The 17,065-nt window shown below is 42.9% G+C and overlaps 1 protein-coding gene across 7 annotated transcripts in view; it reads left to right on the top strand.

The window, feature by feature from the left end:
* Positions 1–17,065, top strand: part of DIP2A (disco interacting protein 2 homolog A) — a 118,912-nt gene that overhangs the window by 90,178 nt on the left and 11,669 nt on the right. For all 7 annotated transcript variants that reach the window (XR_008846848.1, XM_056533247.1, XM_056533249.1 and 4 more), the window contains 14 exons: positions 1,493–1,557; positions 1,646–1,739; positions 4,062–4,181; positions 4,339–4,453; positions 4,573–4,712; positions 5,557–5,693; positions 5,782–5,862; positions 9,327–9,463; positions 11,001–11,115; positions 11,193–11,394; positions 11,531–11,640; positions 11,720–11,800; positions 12,605–12,728; positions 12,829–12,950. Coding sequence is in view for 6 of the 7 variants with exons in the window: in XM_056533247.1 (XP_056389222.1) it covers positions 1,493–1,557; positions 1,646–1,739; positions 4,062–4,181; positions 4,339–4,453; positions 4,573–4,712; positions 5,557–5,693; positions 5,782–5,862; positions 9,327–9,463; positions 11,001–11,115; positions 11,193–11,394; positions 11,531–11,640; positions 11,720–11,800; positions 12,605–12,728; positions 12,829–12,950 (1,643 nt within the window). In the remaining variant the exon portion in view is untranslated. The remainder of the gene's footprint in view (positions 1–1,492; positions 1,558–1,645; positions 1,740–4,061; positions 4,182–4,338; positions 4,454–4,572; positions 4,713–5,556; positions 5,694–5,781; positions 5,863–9,326; positions 9,464–11,000; positions 11,116–11,192; positions 11,395–11,530; positions 11,641–11,719; positions 11,801–12,604; positions 12,729–12,828; positions 12,951–17,065) is intronic.

The raw sequence follows: 17,065 nt of genomic DNA, 5'->3' as shown, positions 1-17,065 counted from the left end.
TATAGGTTTGATTTTGTCAGACTTCTGTAAAAAATCATAACTACATGCAGGAAAATGTATACGTTTAAAATTGTCATTTTCTGACCCCTATAACTTTTTTATTTTTCAACATATGGGGTAGTTTGAGGACTCATTTTTTGCGACGTGATCTGAAGTTTTTATCGGTACCATTTTTGTATTGATCTGACTTTTTGATCGCTTTTTATTCATTTTTTCATGATGTAAAAAGCAACCAAAAATACGTTATTTTGGACTTTGGATTTTTGGCACGTACGCCATTGACCGTGCGGTTTAATTAATGTTATATTTTTATAATTCGGACATTTACGCATGCGGCGATACCACATATGTTTATTTTAATTTACATGGTGTTTTTTTTTTTATGGGAAAAGGGGGGTGATTTGAACTTTTATTAAGGAAAGGGTCTAATCACATTTATTAACTTTTTTTTTTTACACTTTTTTTTTTTTTGCAGTGTTATAACTCCCATAGGGACCTATAACACTGCACACACTGATCTTATACCCTGTTCACTGCATTGATCAGTGTTACCGGCAGTTGATTGCGCAAGCCTGAATCTCAGGCTCGGAGCAATCAATCGCCGAGGGGACAAGCCGGAGGCAGGGAAGAGGACCTCCGCTCGTGTCCCAGCTGATCGGGACACCGCATTTTCACTGCGGTGGTCCCGATCAGCCCTGCTGAGCAGCCGGGAAGGTTTTACTTTCGGTTTAGACGCGGCGTTCAACTTTGAACGCCGCGTCTAAAGGGTTAATAGCACGCGGCACCGCGATCGCTGCTGTGCGCTATTAGCCCCGGGTCCTGGCATCAGATACATGCCAGGACCGACCCGATATGACGCGGGGTCACCGCTTGACCCCGCATTATATCGCGGGAGTCGGCCAAGGATGTAAATATACGTCCTTGGTCGTTAAGGGGTTAAAGGAGAACGCCAGTGTGGTTTTTTTTTTTTTGCTTTTTTTTTAACCATTATACTCGAGCTGCTGGAATGAATGAAAAACAAAGTTAACCTACCTTCTGCTGTTCTCCCGATGCCGCTGATATCGCTGTCAAGTGCTCTTCTGGCTTTTGGTGACTGACACGTCATACTGTGGCTCAGCAATGTTCTAGCCTCTGCTGGGTATGGGCTGAGCGGCAGTGCCATGTAACAGGCCCGATCACCAGGAAGAAGGTCAGACCTGTTACATAACACTGCTGTGCGGCCTATCATCAGCGAGGCAGATCATCGAAGAGGCCGGCGATTAGCTGAGTGCAGTGGGACGTGTAGGGCGCCTAATGCCAGGGGAGGACCAGGGCCAGAGAGCGGGACAGCCATTTTGTCAGCACCAGGAGAGCAATGGAAGCCCAGGCAAAATGGTTACATTTCTTTTTTTTTTTTTTTATAACTGGAGTTCCTTTAATGATTAACATGTAAAGCTGTGTAATATCTTAAGCGAATTGTCAAAATGTTTTATTTTTTCTCCTACTGTTCTAGCTGAAACACTAATTAATGTATTGGACTTCAAGAGGGATGCAGGTCTATGGCATGCAGTGCTGACGGTGAGCTCCTTTATTTCTTGACTACATATGCACCAGAACACTGCTATGTTAAAGTTTTTCCCATTTATGTGTATTTCTTATCTTACAGAGTGTTATGAACCGAATGCATGTAGTTAGCATCCCATATGCCTTGATGAAGGTAAATCCACTCTCCTGGATCCAAAAAGTCAATGCCTACAAAGGTTTGTTCCTCTTACCTGTATATAACGTTAGCTGAAGGAAGGCGTCATTTGAGCATGTATTTATTTATTTGTCTGCATCATTTGACATTTTTTTTTAGTGTAAGAGAGGGTTTCTATAGTAAACTGCAGACATGCTATATTATACCTAGTATTTGGACTGGCAGCTCTAATAGGGAGAGACCGTACTATTTACTCATTAGTTATTATTACAGAAAATTATTTATTTCAGTATTGATGCACATGAGTAGTTTGGTGATCACAAATTGCTGCAAGGTCATGATGAGTAGAAAACCAGGAGAGATAAGAACCAAAGCCACTTGACTATATAGGAGATTTTCCTATAGTCAAAACATATTGGTGACTGATCGGTGGGAGTCTGACCACTGGGACCCCCATCCATCACAATAAGTGACCCTTGTAGTTCTTTGGGAGTGGAGTGATGGTAGAGCATTCACACTTCTGGTCCATTTTAACTCCATAGGACTGACAAAGTAGCCAAGAACTTCCGCTCCATAGACTTTGAATGGAGCAGAAGGGCGCATGCTTGACTACAACTCCATTCGCACAAGGAAACAAGATACCCTTGTTCCTGTGATTTGTGATGATCCTAGCAGCCTGACTGTTCAGTTATTACCTATCCTCCGGATAGATAATACATTTGATTAAAGGGGTACTCCTGTGGAAAAAAAAAAAATATATATATAATTTTTTTTTTTAAATCAACTGGTGCCAGAAAGTTACAGATGTGTAAATTACTTCTATTAAAAAAAATCTTAATCCTTCCAGTACATATTAGCTGCTGAATACTACAGAGGAAATGGTTTTCTTTTTGGAACACAGAGCTCTCTGCTGACATCATGACCACAGTGCTCTCTGCTGACATCTCTGTCCATTTTAAGAACTGTCCAGAGTAGGAGAAAATCCCCATAGCAAACATATGCTGATCTGGACAGTTCCTAAAATAGACAGAAATGTCAGCAGAGAGCACTGTGGTCATGTTGTCAGCAGAGAGCACTGTGTTCCAAAAAGAAAACCATTTCCTCTGTAGTGTATAGCCCTTAAACAGTACCTGAAAGATTAAGATTTTTTAATAGAAGTAATTTACAGATCTGTTTAACTTTCTGGCACCAGTTGATTTAAAAAAAAAAGTTTTCCACGGGAGTACCCCTTTAAGGGAAAAACTCTTCTGGCAACACACAGCACAAAAGGACAAAACGCTTCAGTATTTAAGGACTGATAAGGACAACCCTTAACCTGGTATGGAGGGACTATGAAGATCATAGAAGGGAGATTCCCTCTAAGCAGCCCCCCTGTATAGGAGTGTTTGCAGACCTAGCCTACACATTACTTAGGCTGGGTTCACACCACGTTTTTCAAATACGGTTACCGTATACGGTTTTCTGCTAAAAAACGTATGGCAAAAACCGTATGCAACCTTATACAACCGTATGACTCCAAATTAAAACGTATACGGTTTTTCCCCGTACGGTTCTATCCGTTTGCATCAGTTTTTGCCAACGGTTTTGCTATTTTGTTGGAATTCGTTTTCCAGCAATTTAATAAAGTTACTATTGTTCTATTGAAATACCAAACTGCGCATGTGTCAACTCCAAAAACAGATTAGAAAAACCGTGTGCAACCGTATTCTGAAATTCTGTGTACGGTTCTCATAGACAACAATGTTAAAAGAACCACATACGGTTCGCATACGGTTTTCCAACCGGAGGCAAAAACGTGGTCGACAGCGTTTTTGCCTATGGTTGAAAAATCGGCAAAACCGTATCCGAGGCAAAACGGATGCAACCGTACACAACATTTGGAATACGGTTTACAATGCATTCTCTATGCATATGGTTTCGGATACGGTTGTATACGTTTTTTTGCGGAAAACCGTATGCGGTTACCGTATTTGAAAAACGTGGTGTGAACCCAGCCTTACATGGTCTGCCATTCGTTTGCATTGCTAGTGTGTATGTCTTAGTGTTAGAGAATCCAAACCTCTGGCGATCAAAGAGGTTGTTTTCATGAGACCTCTTAAGTGTTACTCCTCCTCGACTAGAAGAATATCCTGGGATGTTACTCTCCAGGTTGTAATTCCCAGTCATGGTTTCTTTTTCATGAACTAATGGAATGTAAAAAACTTAAGCAGCTGTTTAAAAGGTAAAATAAGTGTCTCCTGAAGGATTTATATGAGTGTTAACCTTCTTATTTATTGATATGTGATAGAATGGACCTATGTAAATCCCTCCTGTATTCTTGGGGTGTCATATAATACTGTTACTGCATTTCTTGTTGATGCTGACATGTCGTCTCTTTCTGCAGCCCGTGTTGCACTAGTGAAGTCCAGAGACATGCACTGGTCTCTTCTGGCACAGCGAGACCAGCGGGACGTCAGCCTGGGTTCTCTGAGGATGCTTATTGTGGCCGATGGAGCCAACCCATGTACGTTCCTAAGAACAAACCCTACTTGAGGCACTCTTCCTGTTATGTGGCATATCGTATAACAATCATTACTACCCCCATTAATGTCTTCACGTAAGCTTTTGTTTCATGCTCTTAAATAAGAGTTTACAGTATAAAGGATGATCTGCATTTGCAGGGTCTATATCTTCGTGTGATGCCTTCCTTAACGTCTTCCAGTCTCGAGGTCTGAGGCCAGAAGTGATCTGTCCTTGTGCAAGCTCCGCTGAGGCTCTCACCGTGTCCATGCGCAGGTGAATTCCTTTCTATACTTCTCTAGTCTGAATGCCTTTCACTTCTTTCCATAGCACTTGGTAGGTTTACTGCTTGCATTCTGGTCATCTTGAACATGCCTGCAATTTGTCTTTTTCAGACCCCCAGATCTAGGTGGAGTTCCTCCTGGAAAGGTGGTGCTCTCAATGAATGGGTTAAGTTATGGTGTCATTCGAGCAGACACAGAGGAGAAACTATCTGTTCTTACAGTGCAGGATGTGGGACAGGTTATGCCTGGAGGTAAGGGGATCCAGTGGTTCATGGTCCAGTATGTCTTTAAAGGGATATTCCAGAAAACAACATTTTTTTTATATATCAACTGGCTCCAGAAAGTTAAACAGATTTGCAAATTACTTCTATTAAAAAATCTTAATCCTTCCAATAATTATCAGCTGCTGAAGTTGAGTTGTTCTTTTCTGTCTGACAACAGTGCTCTCTGCTGACATCTCTGCTTGTCTCGGGAACTGCACAGAGTAGAAGAGGTTTGCTATGGGGATTTGCTTCTACTCTGGACAGTTCCCGAGACACATGTCATCAGAGAGCACTTAGACAGAAAATAACAACTCAACTTCAGCAGCTCATAAGTACTGAAAGTTTTACGATTTTTTAATAGAAGTAATTTACAAATCTGTTTAACTTTCTGGAGCCAGTTGAGATATATATATATATATATATATATATATCAAGGCTGGTTTGTGAGTCACTCACCCAGTGCACGCCCAGCTCGCCTCCTGTGCCGTGGACCGGCCGGTACCGCCTCCGGCTACTCACTTGTGAAAGAAGAAACAAGGTCCGGCACTAGGTTGCAAGTAAAAACTTCTTATTCTTTTATTTCAAGATTCTGCGGTACAGGGTAGAAAGTCTGACGCGTTTCGCTAAAAAGCTTTTTAGCGAAACGCGTCAGACTTTCTACCCTGTACCGCAGAATCTTGAAATAAAAGAATAAGAAGTTTTTACTTGCAACCTAGTGCCGGACCTTGTTTCTTCTTTCACATATATATATATATAGATATAGATATAAAAAGTTTTTTCCTGGATAACCCCTTTAACTTTTACTCTGAACTGACTTTTCTTTCTTCTATAGCTACCATGTGTGTGGTGAAAATGGAGGGGGCACCATACCTATGTAAGACAGATGAAGTAGGAGAGCTATGTGTCTCCTCTAACTCCACCGGCAATGCATACTATGGTCTTCATGGAATTACCAAGAATATATTTGAGGTGTGTGGTATTATTGACTTGCGGATATGTTCTGTATATAATAGTTTGTGTGAGCTTATCATGTCTATTTTTTTTTTCCGTTACTTAGACTATGCCACTTACTGCCAGTGGAGATCCTGTCTCTAGCCAGCCATTTATTAGAACTGGGCTTTTAGGCTTTATTGGCCCTGTAAGTATTCTTGTGTCTGTGTATTCTAGCGCCACACCTGGCCAAACATTGGTTTTGCTGCCTAGCCCTATTCCCTTCACTGAATCTGAGCTGCAGTAGAAAGGAAGAAAGCAGCCATATGGTTCTAACCCAGTGTTTCCCAACCAGGGTGCCTCCAGCTGTTGCAAAACTACAACTCCCAGCGTGCCCGGACAGCCAGTTCTAGTCCTAGACATCCCCTTTAACCCCTTAAGGACCAAGCCCATTTTAACCTTAACCCCTTAACGACGCAGGACGTAAATGTACGTCCTGGTGATGTGGTACTTAACGCGCCAGGACGTACATTTACGTCCTGAGCATAGCCGAGGGCATCGGAGCGATGTCGGCATCATGCGCGGCAGGTCCCGGCTGTGGATCGCAGCCAGGGACCCGCTGGTAATGGCGGACACCCGCGATCCCGTGGATGTCCGCCATTAACCCCTCAGATGCCGTGATCAATACAGATCACGGCATCTGCAGCATTGCGGTCACTTAACAGGATGATTGGATCGCCCGCAGCACTGCCATGGCGATCCGATCATCCTGCACAGCAGACGCAGGTCCCCTCACCTGGCTCCGCTGCCTTCCGGGAGTCTTCTGCTCTGATCTGCCTTCCCGCAGACCAGAGCAGAAGTCCTATACATAGCACTGAACAGCATTAGCAATCGAATGGTTGCTATAAATAGTCCCCTATGGGGACTATAAGAGTGTAAAAATAAAAGTAAAAAACTAAAGTAAAAAAATGTGAAAAACCCCCTCCCCCAATAAAAACATAAATTGTCCCATTTTCCCTATTTTACCCCCAAAAAGTGTAAAAAAATTATTTTATATACATATTTGGTATCGCCGCGTGCGTAAATATCCGAACTATTAAAATAAAATGTAAATGATCCCGTACGGTGAACGGCGTGAACGTAAAAAAAAAGTCCAAAATAGTTTATAACATTTTATTCCCAAAAAAATTTATAAAAAATGTAATAAAAGTTTTGTATAAGCAAATATGGTACTAATAAACAGTAATAGAAAAGTGTATAATTATGGGTATCATTTTAATCGTATTGACCCAAAGAATAAATAACACGTCACTTTTACCGTAAATTGTACGGCGTGAAAACAAAACCTTCCAAAATTTGCAAAATTGCGGTTTTCTTTTTAATTTCCCCACACAAATTGTATTTTTTTGGTTGCGCCATACATTTCATGGTAAAGTGAGTGATGGCATTACAACGGACAACTGGTCGCGCAAAAAACAAGCCATCATACTAGTCTGTGGATGAAAATATAAAAGAGTTTTGATTTTTTAAAGGGGAGGAGGAAAAAACTAAAACGTAAAAATAAAATTGTCTTAGTACTTAAGGTCCAAATGGATTGAGTCCTTAAGGGGTTAAGGACCAGGCCAATTTTATTTTTGCGTTTTTGTTTTTTCCTCCTCGCCTTCTAAAATCCATAACTCCTTTATATTTCCATATACAGACCCATATAAGGGCTTGTTTTTTGCGTGACTAATTGTACTTCGTAATGAAAGCTCTCATTTTACCATAACATTTATGGCGAACCCCAAACCTTTTTTATTAGGGAGGAAATTTTAATGAAAACCACAATTTTGCACGTTTTGGAGGGTTTTGTTTTCACACTATACACTTTACGGTAAAAATTACATGTGTTCTTTATTCTGTTGGTCAATACGATTAAAGGGGTACTTCGGTGCTCAGACATTTTATCCCCTATCCAAAGTATAGGGGATAAGATGCCTGATCGCGGGAGTCCCGCCGCTGGGGACCCCCGTGATCTTGCACGCGGCACCTCGTTTGTAATCAGTCCCCGGAGCGACTACAGGGCGGGCAGCGTGTGATGTCATGCCCCCGCCCCCGTGTGATGTCACGCTCCGCCCCTCAATGCAAGCCTACTGCAGGGGGCATGATAGCTGTCACGCCCCCTCCTGTAGGCTTGCATTGAGGGACGGAGCGTGACATCACACGGGGGCGTGACGTCACACGCCGCCCGCCCTGTAGGCACCGGTAATCAGTCCCGGAGCGAACACGCTCCAGGGACTGATTACAAACAGGGTACCGCGTGCAAGATCACGGGGGTCCCCAGCGGCGGGACTCCCGCAATCAGGCATATTATCCCCTATCCTTTTGGATAGGGGATAAGATGTCTAAGCACCGGAGTACCCCTTTATAATGATACCCATGGCTAGATACTTTTATATTTTTGTACCGCTTAAAAAAAATCTAAAACTTTTTGTACAAAATCAGTAATCTAAAATCGCCCTATTTTGACCACCTATAACTTTTTCATTTTTCCATATATAGGGCAGTATGAGGGCTCATTTTTTGCGCCCTCATCTGTACTTTTTATCGATTCCACATTTGCATATATAAAACTTTTAGATCTTTTTTTTTTTTATAAGATGTGACAAAAAAAGCTGCATTTTTTTACTTTTTTATTTTTTCACGTTTACGCCATTCACCATACGGGATAATTAACATTATATTTTGATAGTACGGACATTTACGCACGCGGCAATACCAAATATGTTTATAAAAAAAAAAATTACACTTTTTGGGGGTAAAATGGGAAAAACTGACAATTTTCATTTTTATTGGGAGGGGATTTTTCCCTTTTTTTTTTGTCCTTTTTATTTTTTTTTATTTTTAAACTTTTATTTTACACTTTTTATGTCCCCATAGGGGACTATGTATAGTAATTCTTTGATTACTAATACTGTTCAGTGCTATGCATAGGACATAGCACCGATCAGTATTATCGGTCATCTTCTGCTCTGGTCTGCTCGATCTCAGACCAGAGCAGAAGACCCTGGGAGACGGCCGGAGCAAGGTGTGGGGACCTCCGGCTGCCATGCTGGATGATCAGATCGCCGCGGCAGCGCTGCGAGTGATCCGATCATCCATTCAAAGTGCCGCAGATGCCATGATCTGTACCGATCACGGCATCTGAGGGGATAATGGCGGACATCCGCGCGATCACGGATGTTGGCCATTACCAGCGGGTCCCCGGCTGCTACTAGCAGCTGGAACCTGCCGTGTATGACGCGAGCACCGTTCCGATGCTCGTGGTCATACACCGGACGTAAATGTACGTCCTGGTGCGGGAAGTCCCGCCAAACCAGGACGTACATTTACGTCCGTGGTCGTTAAGGGGTTAAAAGGGTTATCCGGAAGCAGAAAGGTATTACCTATCCTTGCTCCCCAGTACTCTTCTCTTTCCTGACCTTGGCTCTGGGGAAGAGTACTCTGTTGTGATCATCACATGCGTGTGGAACCATGCCCGCATGCGGTGTCCAATGGCTGCCCGAAACATAATTCGCCCATTGGCCACCACATGAACGTGAAAATGGAGCACTGAAGCTTGAGGGAAGGTGATACATTTACTGCTTCTAAATAATCCCTTTTAAGTAATTAATTTATTTAATTAATTGTCAGTCCCTGCAGGAGCGCTTGGTTTTCGTTGTCGGAAAAGTAGATGGTCAAATGGTCATAAGTGGACGCAGGCACAGCTGTGATGATGTAGTAGCAACAGCCCTCGCTGTAGAACCCATGAAATTTGTTTACAGAGGCAGGTAAGAATATAAAATAAAATGGCATTAAAACAAGATGGAAAATGAGTTTGGTGCATGCAAAATAGGCACATAATAAGCAGATCCCACAGATACTTTAAAGACATCCTCCACCTTGACCTCTTATCCATTGTTATGACCAGATGAAAAAGCCCAGCAAGCGTGTACATGGATGCCATTTACCGTATTTTATTTAATTTTTTGTAGCGAAAGTCACTAATTGTACATTGCTCTCTGTTCTGAGCAATAAGGGTTCCCATACTCCATATAACCTCCTTATGCTCTTACAGGCATAATGAAGAGGTTGCCCAAAGTGTATCATCCTTTATTATGCAAACTTGACATTTAACTTTGCCATAAAGGGGTACCCCAGTGGAAAACAATTTTTTAAATCAACTGGTGCCAGAAAGTTAAACAGATTTGTAAATGACGTGTACATGGATGCCATTTACCGTATTTTATTTAATTTTTTGTAGCGAAAGTCACTAATTGTACATTGCTCTCTGTTCTGAGCAATAAGGGTTCCCATACTCCATATAACCTCCTTATGCTCTTACAGGCATAATGAAGAGGTTGCCCAAAGTGTATCATCCTTTATTATGCAAACTTGACATTTAACTTTGCCATAAAGGGGTACCCCAGTGGAAAACAATTTTTTAAATCAACTGGTGCCAGAAAGTTAAACAGATTTGTAAATGACTTCGATTTAAAAATCTTAATCCTTCCAGTACTTATCGGCTGCTGTTTGCCCCAGAGGAAGTTCTTTTCTTTTTGGAATTTCCCTTCTGTCTGACCAAAGTGCTCTCTGCTGACATCTCTGTCCATTTTAGGAACTGTCCATTGCAGGAGAGGTTTGCTATGGGGCTTTGCTCCTTCTCTGGACAGTTCCTGACATGGTATCTGCAGAGAGCACTGTGGTCAGGCAGAAAGGAAATTCAGATAGAAAATTAAATTCCTCTGTAGTATACAGCAGCTGATAAGTACTGGAAGGGTTAAGATTTTTAAATAGAAGTCATTTGCAAATCTGTCTTTCTGGCACCAGTTGATGAAAGAAAAGAAATTTCCACTGGAGTACTCCTTTAAAGGAGTAGTCTGGCGCGCACTTTTCTTATTTTATCCGGTCCGGGCTGAAAAAAAAAAAGAAAACAAACTTTCTCTTGCTTGCCTACGCGCCCCCGGAGCTTCGGTACAGGTGTTTGGTCGCCGGGCTGTATTCTTCTTACTTCCTGTTAGTCCGGCACGTCACACGGAGCTTCAGCCTATCACCAGCCGAGGCGGGACATCACTGCGGCCGGTGATAGGCTGAAGCTCCGTGTGACGTGCCGGGCGAACAGGAAGTAAGAAGCATAACAGCCCGGCGACCGAACACCTGTACCGGAGCTCCGGGGGCGTGTAGGCAAGCAAGAGAAAGTTTTTCTTTCTTTTTGCAGACCGGACCACATAAAATAAGAAAAGTGCGTGCCGGACTACTCCTTTTAACTAAGGACGGGATGCAATGATGAGTTGTTAATGTGCGGTTGAATGTTCTGCTTTTTGTTAGGATAGCCGTGTTTTCAGTAAATGTGCTGCATGATGAGAGGATTGTGCTGGTAGCTGAGCAGCGTCCAGACTCATCAGAAGAAGACAGCTTTCAGTGGATGAGTAGAGTCCTGCAGGTAATTCCTATGATCTCCAATTTGGCTGGAGCCAATCTTCTAGTGTGTGTTTTACCCTTCTACTTCTGTTCCCACAGGCAATAGACAGTATTCACCAAGTGGGTGTGTACTGTCTGGCACTTGTACCTGCGAACACTCTTCCCAAAGCACCTCTAGGGGGGATTCACATCTCTGAAACAAAACAACACTTTTTGGAGGGTTCTCTGCATCCATGCAATGTTCTCATGTGCCCACACACGTGTGTCACCAACTTGCCAAAACCACGACAGAAACAGCCAGGTATATATATACATATATATACCTTGCCTCACATAGACTACTTTCTTCAGTATACTCCTTTTTGTGTTCTATTTACATAGTTACACAGATATGAGTGCCAGGAAAAATATACTAAATCTTTTGTTTATTGTCTTAGACGTGGGGCCTGCCTCCATGATTGTGGGAAACCTAGTGGCTGGAAAAAGAATTGCACAAGCTTGTGGTAGGGATGTCTCTCAGTTGGAAGACAATGACCAGGCAAAGAAGGTAAAAACCACATGTACATCGTCATTACATAATTATTTTGTAAACCTGTTTCTTATATGTCCCTTGTTTGCATTTCTAGTTCCTATACCTGGCTGATGTTTTACAGTGGAGGGCACAAACCACCCCTGACCATCTTTTGCTTCTTCTGCTCAATTCCAAGGTAAAGATTTTGTGTAGATTTTGCTGAGACTGCGAATTGTTTGTTTTCGACACATTTTTGCAAAAAATTTAAAAAAGCTATTGAGCAAGATGCATAATTAATTAGATGTATCTTGTGTAGGTGATATTGTATTATAATCCTATAACATATAGGTTGGATATGATCATTGCGTTCTCAGCACATGCTACATGAATAGGAGGCAACACCATGTGACACTTTGTGCTGTAAATCTTGGAGGCTACTATTAAAGGGAACCAATCATAAGATTTTACCCTATATAATGCTTGGCAAAGCGTTATATAGGGTAAAATTGTTGTCCTCACCATCCCCGGGGGACGCTCCTGCTCCCAGGGATGGTGAAGATATGAAGTTATAAACTAGTCGCCGCCGCTGCCGTAAGTAGTCACCTGGACGGGGAGCTCTTCTCACCTACTCCCATTCTTCGGCCGAGAGCGACGCCCCCTCCGCTTGATTGATGGGCCGCGTCATTGTTCCGCTCACTGAACAGACGGAGCAGAGCGATGACGCTGCCCGTCAATCAAGCGGAGGGGGCGTCGCTCCCGGCCAAAGAACATGAATAGATGAGAAGAGCTCCCCGCCCAGGTGACTACTTACGGCGGCGGCGACTAGTTTATAACTTCATATCTTCACCATCCCTGGGTGCAGGAGCGTCCCCCAGGAATGGTGAAAATAAAGATTTTACCCTATATAACGCTTTGCCAAGCGTTATATAGGGTAGAATCTGATGATTGGTTCCCTTTAAACCTCTGCATGCTATGACCATGTTTTTTTTACCTTTTACAGGGCACTGTGGCCAGTTCTGCATCCTGTTCGCAGTTGCACAAGCGAGCAGAACGTGTCGCTGCTGGGCTGCTAGAGAAGGCACGTCTTAGTGTTGGGGATCATGTAGCTCTGGTTTTTCCTCCAGGTGAGTGCAGTGGAATCAACCTGTAATAATTCTGTAAGATGCTGGCCAGCATGTTTTGTTTACTCGTGTGTTGTAAAATCATATCTATTGTTTTATTTAGGTATTGACCTTATTGCCACATTTTTTGGTTGCCTTTATGCTGGTTGTATTCCTATCACCGTGCGTCCTCCACACCCACAAAACCTTGCAACCACTCTGCCTACTGTGAAGATGATTGTAGAGGTTAGTGCATGCGGAATTTGTTTATTTTTATCTATTAGTTGTATGCTCAGATGAGGCTGCCATAAAGGGGTTTCTTGAAATTTATGAATAATGACCTATCAGGGGTGTGGAAATTTTATTTAAAAAAAACTACTTGTCCACGGGAATAAAATGGAGCAAAATCTATCTTAAACTCCCCTCCACTTTCCCCCAGCCCATCTCTATCACTCGCGGTACTCGACAGGGGTGCCCCTTATCCCCGGCCTTATTCGCATTGGTGATGGAACCCTTAGCGGCTAAAATTAGAGCGAACCCTGATATAAAAGGAGTAACAATTTCGTCCTCAGAGTATAAGACGTCGCTTTTTGCGGACGATTTACTTCTGACGATCACTGAAACCCTGGTGTCCCTTCCTAATCTATTTTCTCTCCTTGACTCTTTTTCGGCTTGCTCTGGCCTCCGAGTTAATGCTTCTAAATCTGAAATGTTGTATTGTCAGGTCCCCGATGTCCAGAAGGCCCTTATTTCCCTTAACTTTGGCTTTAAGGACTCCTCTTCGGGTCTTCCTTACTTAGGTGTTAAACTTACCTCCTCCCTCCAAGAGTTGTATGCAAAAAATTACCCTCCCCTTTACTCCTCTGTACGCTCAGACATGGCGAAATGGGACTACCCCTATCTCTCTTGGGTTGGGAGGATTAGTGCTGTTAAAATGGTGATCCTGCCCAGATTGCTGTATCTATTCCGCTCTTTACCTATACCTATTGTTAGACGCGATATTATGGCACTCCAGAAGGATGTCTTCTCTTATGTCTGGGCGCACAGACGACCCCGTATTGCCCGCCCCGTGATGCATTATCATCGGAGGGTTGGCGGCTTATCAGTTCCCCACTTCCTCAAATACTATTACGCAGCCAGGATAGCACAGTATGCCCTTATTAATGTCCAGCGGGGAGCACCCCGATGGGTTGCATTGGAGGAATCCTTGTTACTCCCTCATTCATACCGGGCACTGATGTGGTCTTCATATGCTCCATATCCGATTTGCTTCCTTCTTCTGCATTGGTGGTCCTTTATTCGCTGTCTCTCTGGCGTCAGGTACGTTTTAAGTTTCTGCTGCAGTCTTCTGTTTCCCCCCTCCTTCCTTTCCTCTCTAACCCTCTCTTTCCTCCTGGTCTTTCCTCTACATGTTTTTCTTGGTGAATTCAAAATAACCTGCTCTGTCTTCACAACCTCACCCAACGATGACAGCTTTACTCATTGGACCAATTTTATGTTGCACACTCTCCACCACCCAATGAGTTTCTCCGCATTAGACAGATTTTTTCCTTCTATACAGCCCTCCTCCCTGCACCATCACTGATCTCCCCGACATACTTTGAGACATGTATGTTGTACTCACCTGACAGGCTGGGATTACTATCTTTACTGTATGCCCATTTAAATGCCCCCCCACCTGACGGGAAGCTGAAGTTTATGGTAGATTGGGAACGGGACTTGGGCGCTACCCTGTCCCTTGAACAATGGAGAGACTGTTGCGAAACTTTGAGCCGGGGCAGTTGGCAGGTGTCTCTGATGGAGACGGCACTTAAAGTGTAGCTCCCACCAAGTAATATATAATCTAATCTGTCCCTACCTATTAGTAATCTAGCCCTAACCCCCTACCTGGCTTTAAAAAAAAAAATTAAATCGCTTTAATAGAGAAGATTTAGTGCTTCTAAATTTGCTCTATAAAGCAGGGCAGGAAGCAGCGCTTCCCAGCAGGCACGACGTCGCTGATGCCTTGCTGGGCGCTTGCTTCCGCCCTCAGATCGTCTATGCAGCGCTCCTGTTGGGAGTGCGCATAGATGATCTGCCAATAGCACGGCAGGCAGCTTCGGGGTTTACCTGTGCATGTGCTATCCAGGGAGGAGGAGTAGAGGAGCATCGCCGGCCTGCCGTGCACGATATTACAGCCGAGACCCGGCTAATATAAGACCTCAGATCAAACTTACCCATCCGGAGGATCAGCGCAGCAATGAGTGCGCGCGCTGCCTCCGGACAGGGTAACGGGGGTGGGTGGGCGAGGCGAGTGGAGCTGGCCAATGCGCGCAGCCCCAGCTATCAGCGTGCTCGCTCTTGCCTGTTTGATTGACAGGCGGGAGCGAGCACAGCAGTGCCTGAATTTCGACTCATTGCCAGGCTGAAATGAGTCAAAATTCAGTAGTGACGTCACTGCTGAATGCATTCGGCCACTAGGAGGGCGACCCCTAGTGGCCGAATTTAAAAGTGATTTTAAACTTGTTTAAAATCACTTTTTTTAATTAAAGTATATTAGAGATATGTTGTAGTACTTAAGTACTACAACATATCAATTTTTTTACTTCATGACAGTGCCCATTTAAGGTGCTTCATAGGACCTATTTTGTCCCCGCCAGATTACATACTATTTACCCACTTGTCTCACCTCTGTGCTTTCGTGCTTACGGCATGACCTGCACGATGTACCATGTATGGTGGTCGTGCCCTGTAGTGTCCTCCTTGTGGACTAGAGTCCACGATCTTTTAACTTCTATTTTTGCATGTCATATACCGGAGGCACCTGCCTTTTGTCTGTTGGGCTTAAAACCTGCCAGAATGAAGTTCAAGGCTTTCCGTTTAGTTCAGCTTATTCTCTTGGCCACCAGAATCCATATTGCATCCCAATGGAAACAACGGTCTTTACATTTCTCAGGGGTTTTACAAAGGATTAACACCATAATGTTATATGAGAAATTGACTGCAATTAGGGAGGACACAGTATCTCGTTTTGAGGAGGTGTGGGAGCCCTGGCTCACTTCCTCCCATAGTTCTGACATGCGCCATAGCCTGTCATTGTACTAACTAAATAGGTTTATATCCCCGCCCGGGATGGTGATGTTTTTTACTTATATTATATGGTAACTGATAGCGTATTTCATGTCTTTATCTCTATGTACGCCACTAGTTTGGTTCACTTTTGTAGGTCATGTTGACCTTACCTCATTCTATTTAATGCTTGTACTTGTGTACATTTCTTTTTGATTCAATAAAAGCTTCATGGTTTGACCATTAAAATGGAGCAAAATCTACTTGTCCCTCATGACGATCCACTTGTCCGGGCCAATTTTCGCTTTTACGCTCTGATTTCTTCCTCCTCGCCCTATAATAGCCATAACTACCTACTATAATGATACCTTTTAATTTTTCAATAACATATTCTCTGAACCAAAAAAATATATATATATATTTAGGGAAGTGAAATTGAAATAGTAAAAGATAATTTAGCAGATTTGGTGGTTTTCTTTTCTGCGCCATTTACCTTGTGGTTGAGGTAACATGTTAGTTTTATACTTTAGGCCGCCTGATTACAGCGATACCAGATTTGTATCGTTTACGTCATGTTTTACTAATTCTGGACTTTTTCAAATTTTTTTAATTGCCATTTTTTAACCCCTGTAGCTTTATTTTTTTTCCACATACCAGGCTGTATGAGGGCTCATTTTTAGCGGCATTATCTGTTTTTTGTATCGGTACTGTTTTGGTATTGATCTGACTTTTTAATCGCTTTTTAACTTTTTCTGGGATATTATAAAAATTGCAAATCTGTGGTTTGGTATTTTTTTTACATTTACCGTACGGGATACATAATGTTATATTTTAATAGGTTGTACAATTACGCACAAAGCGATACCAAATATGTTTATTTTTATTATGTTTACATGTTTTTATATAGGAAAAGGGGGTGATTTGAACTTTTTACATGTAGGGGTTAATGCAGCGGTCTTCAAACTGTGGCCCTCCAGATGTTACAAAACTACAACTCCCAGCATGCCCGGACAGCCAACGGCTGCCCTGGCACGCTGAGAATTGTAGTTTTGTAACATCTGGAGGGCCACAGTTTGAAGACCACTGGGTTAATGTGTGTCTTTCAAACTTTTATTAAAACTTTTTTATTTTTTAACACTTTATTACACTTATATGAGGTATCATTAGATTCCTCAGACAGATGAATAGAGTTCTATTGAACTCAATGATCTGTGAGCTCTGTGATCCATTGATAGAGCCTAATCCAGCCAGACTCTATCAATGACAGAGCCGGACAGCAGGAAGCAGAGGTAAGCCCTCCGGCTACCTCTATA

This window comes from Hyla sarda, chromosome 8 (assembly GCF_029499605.1).
Source record: "Hyla sarda isolate aHylSar1 chromosome 8, aHylSar1.hap1, whole genome shotgun sequence".
NCBI lineage: Eukaryota > Metazoa > Chordata > Amphibia > Anura > Hylidae > Hyla > Hyla sarda.
Note: the sequence above shows the minus strand (reverse complement) of the source record. Positions and strands in the feature narration are given on the sequence as shown.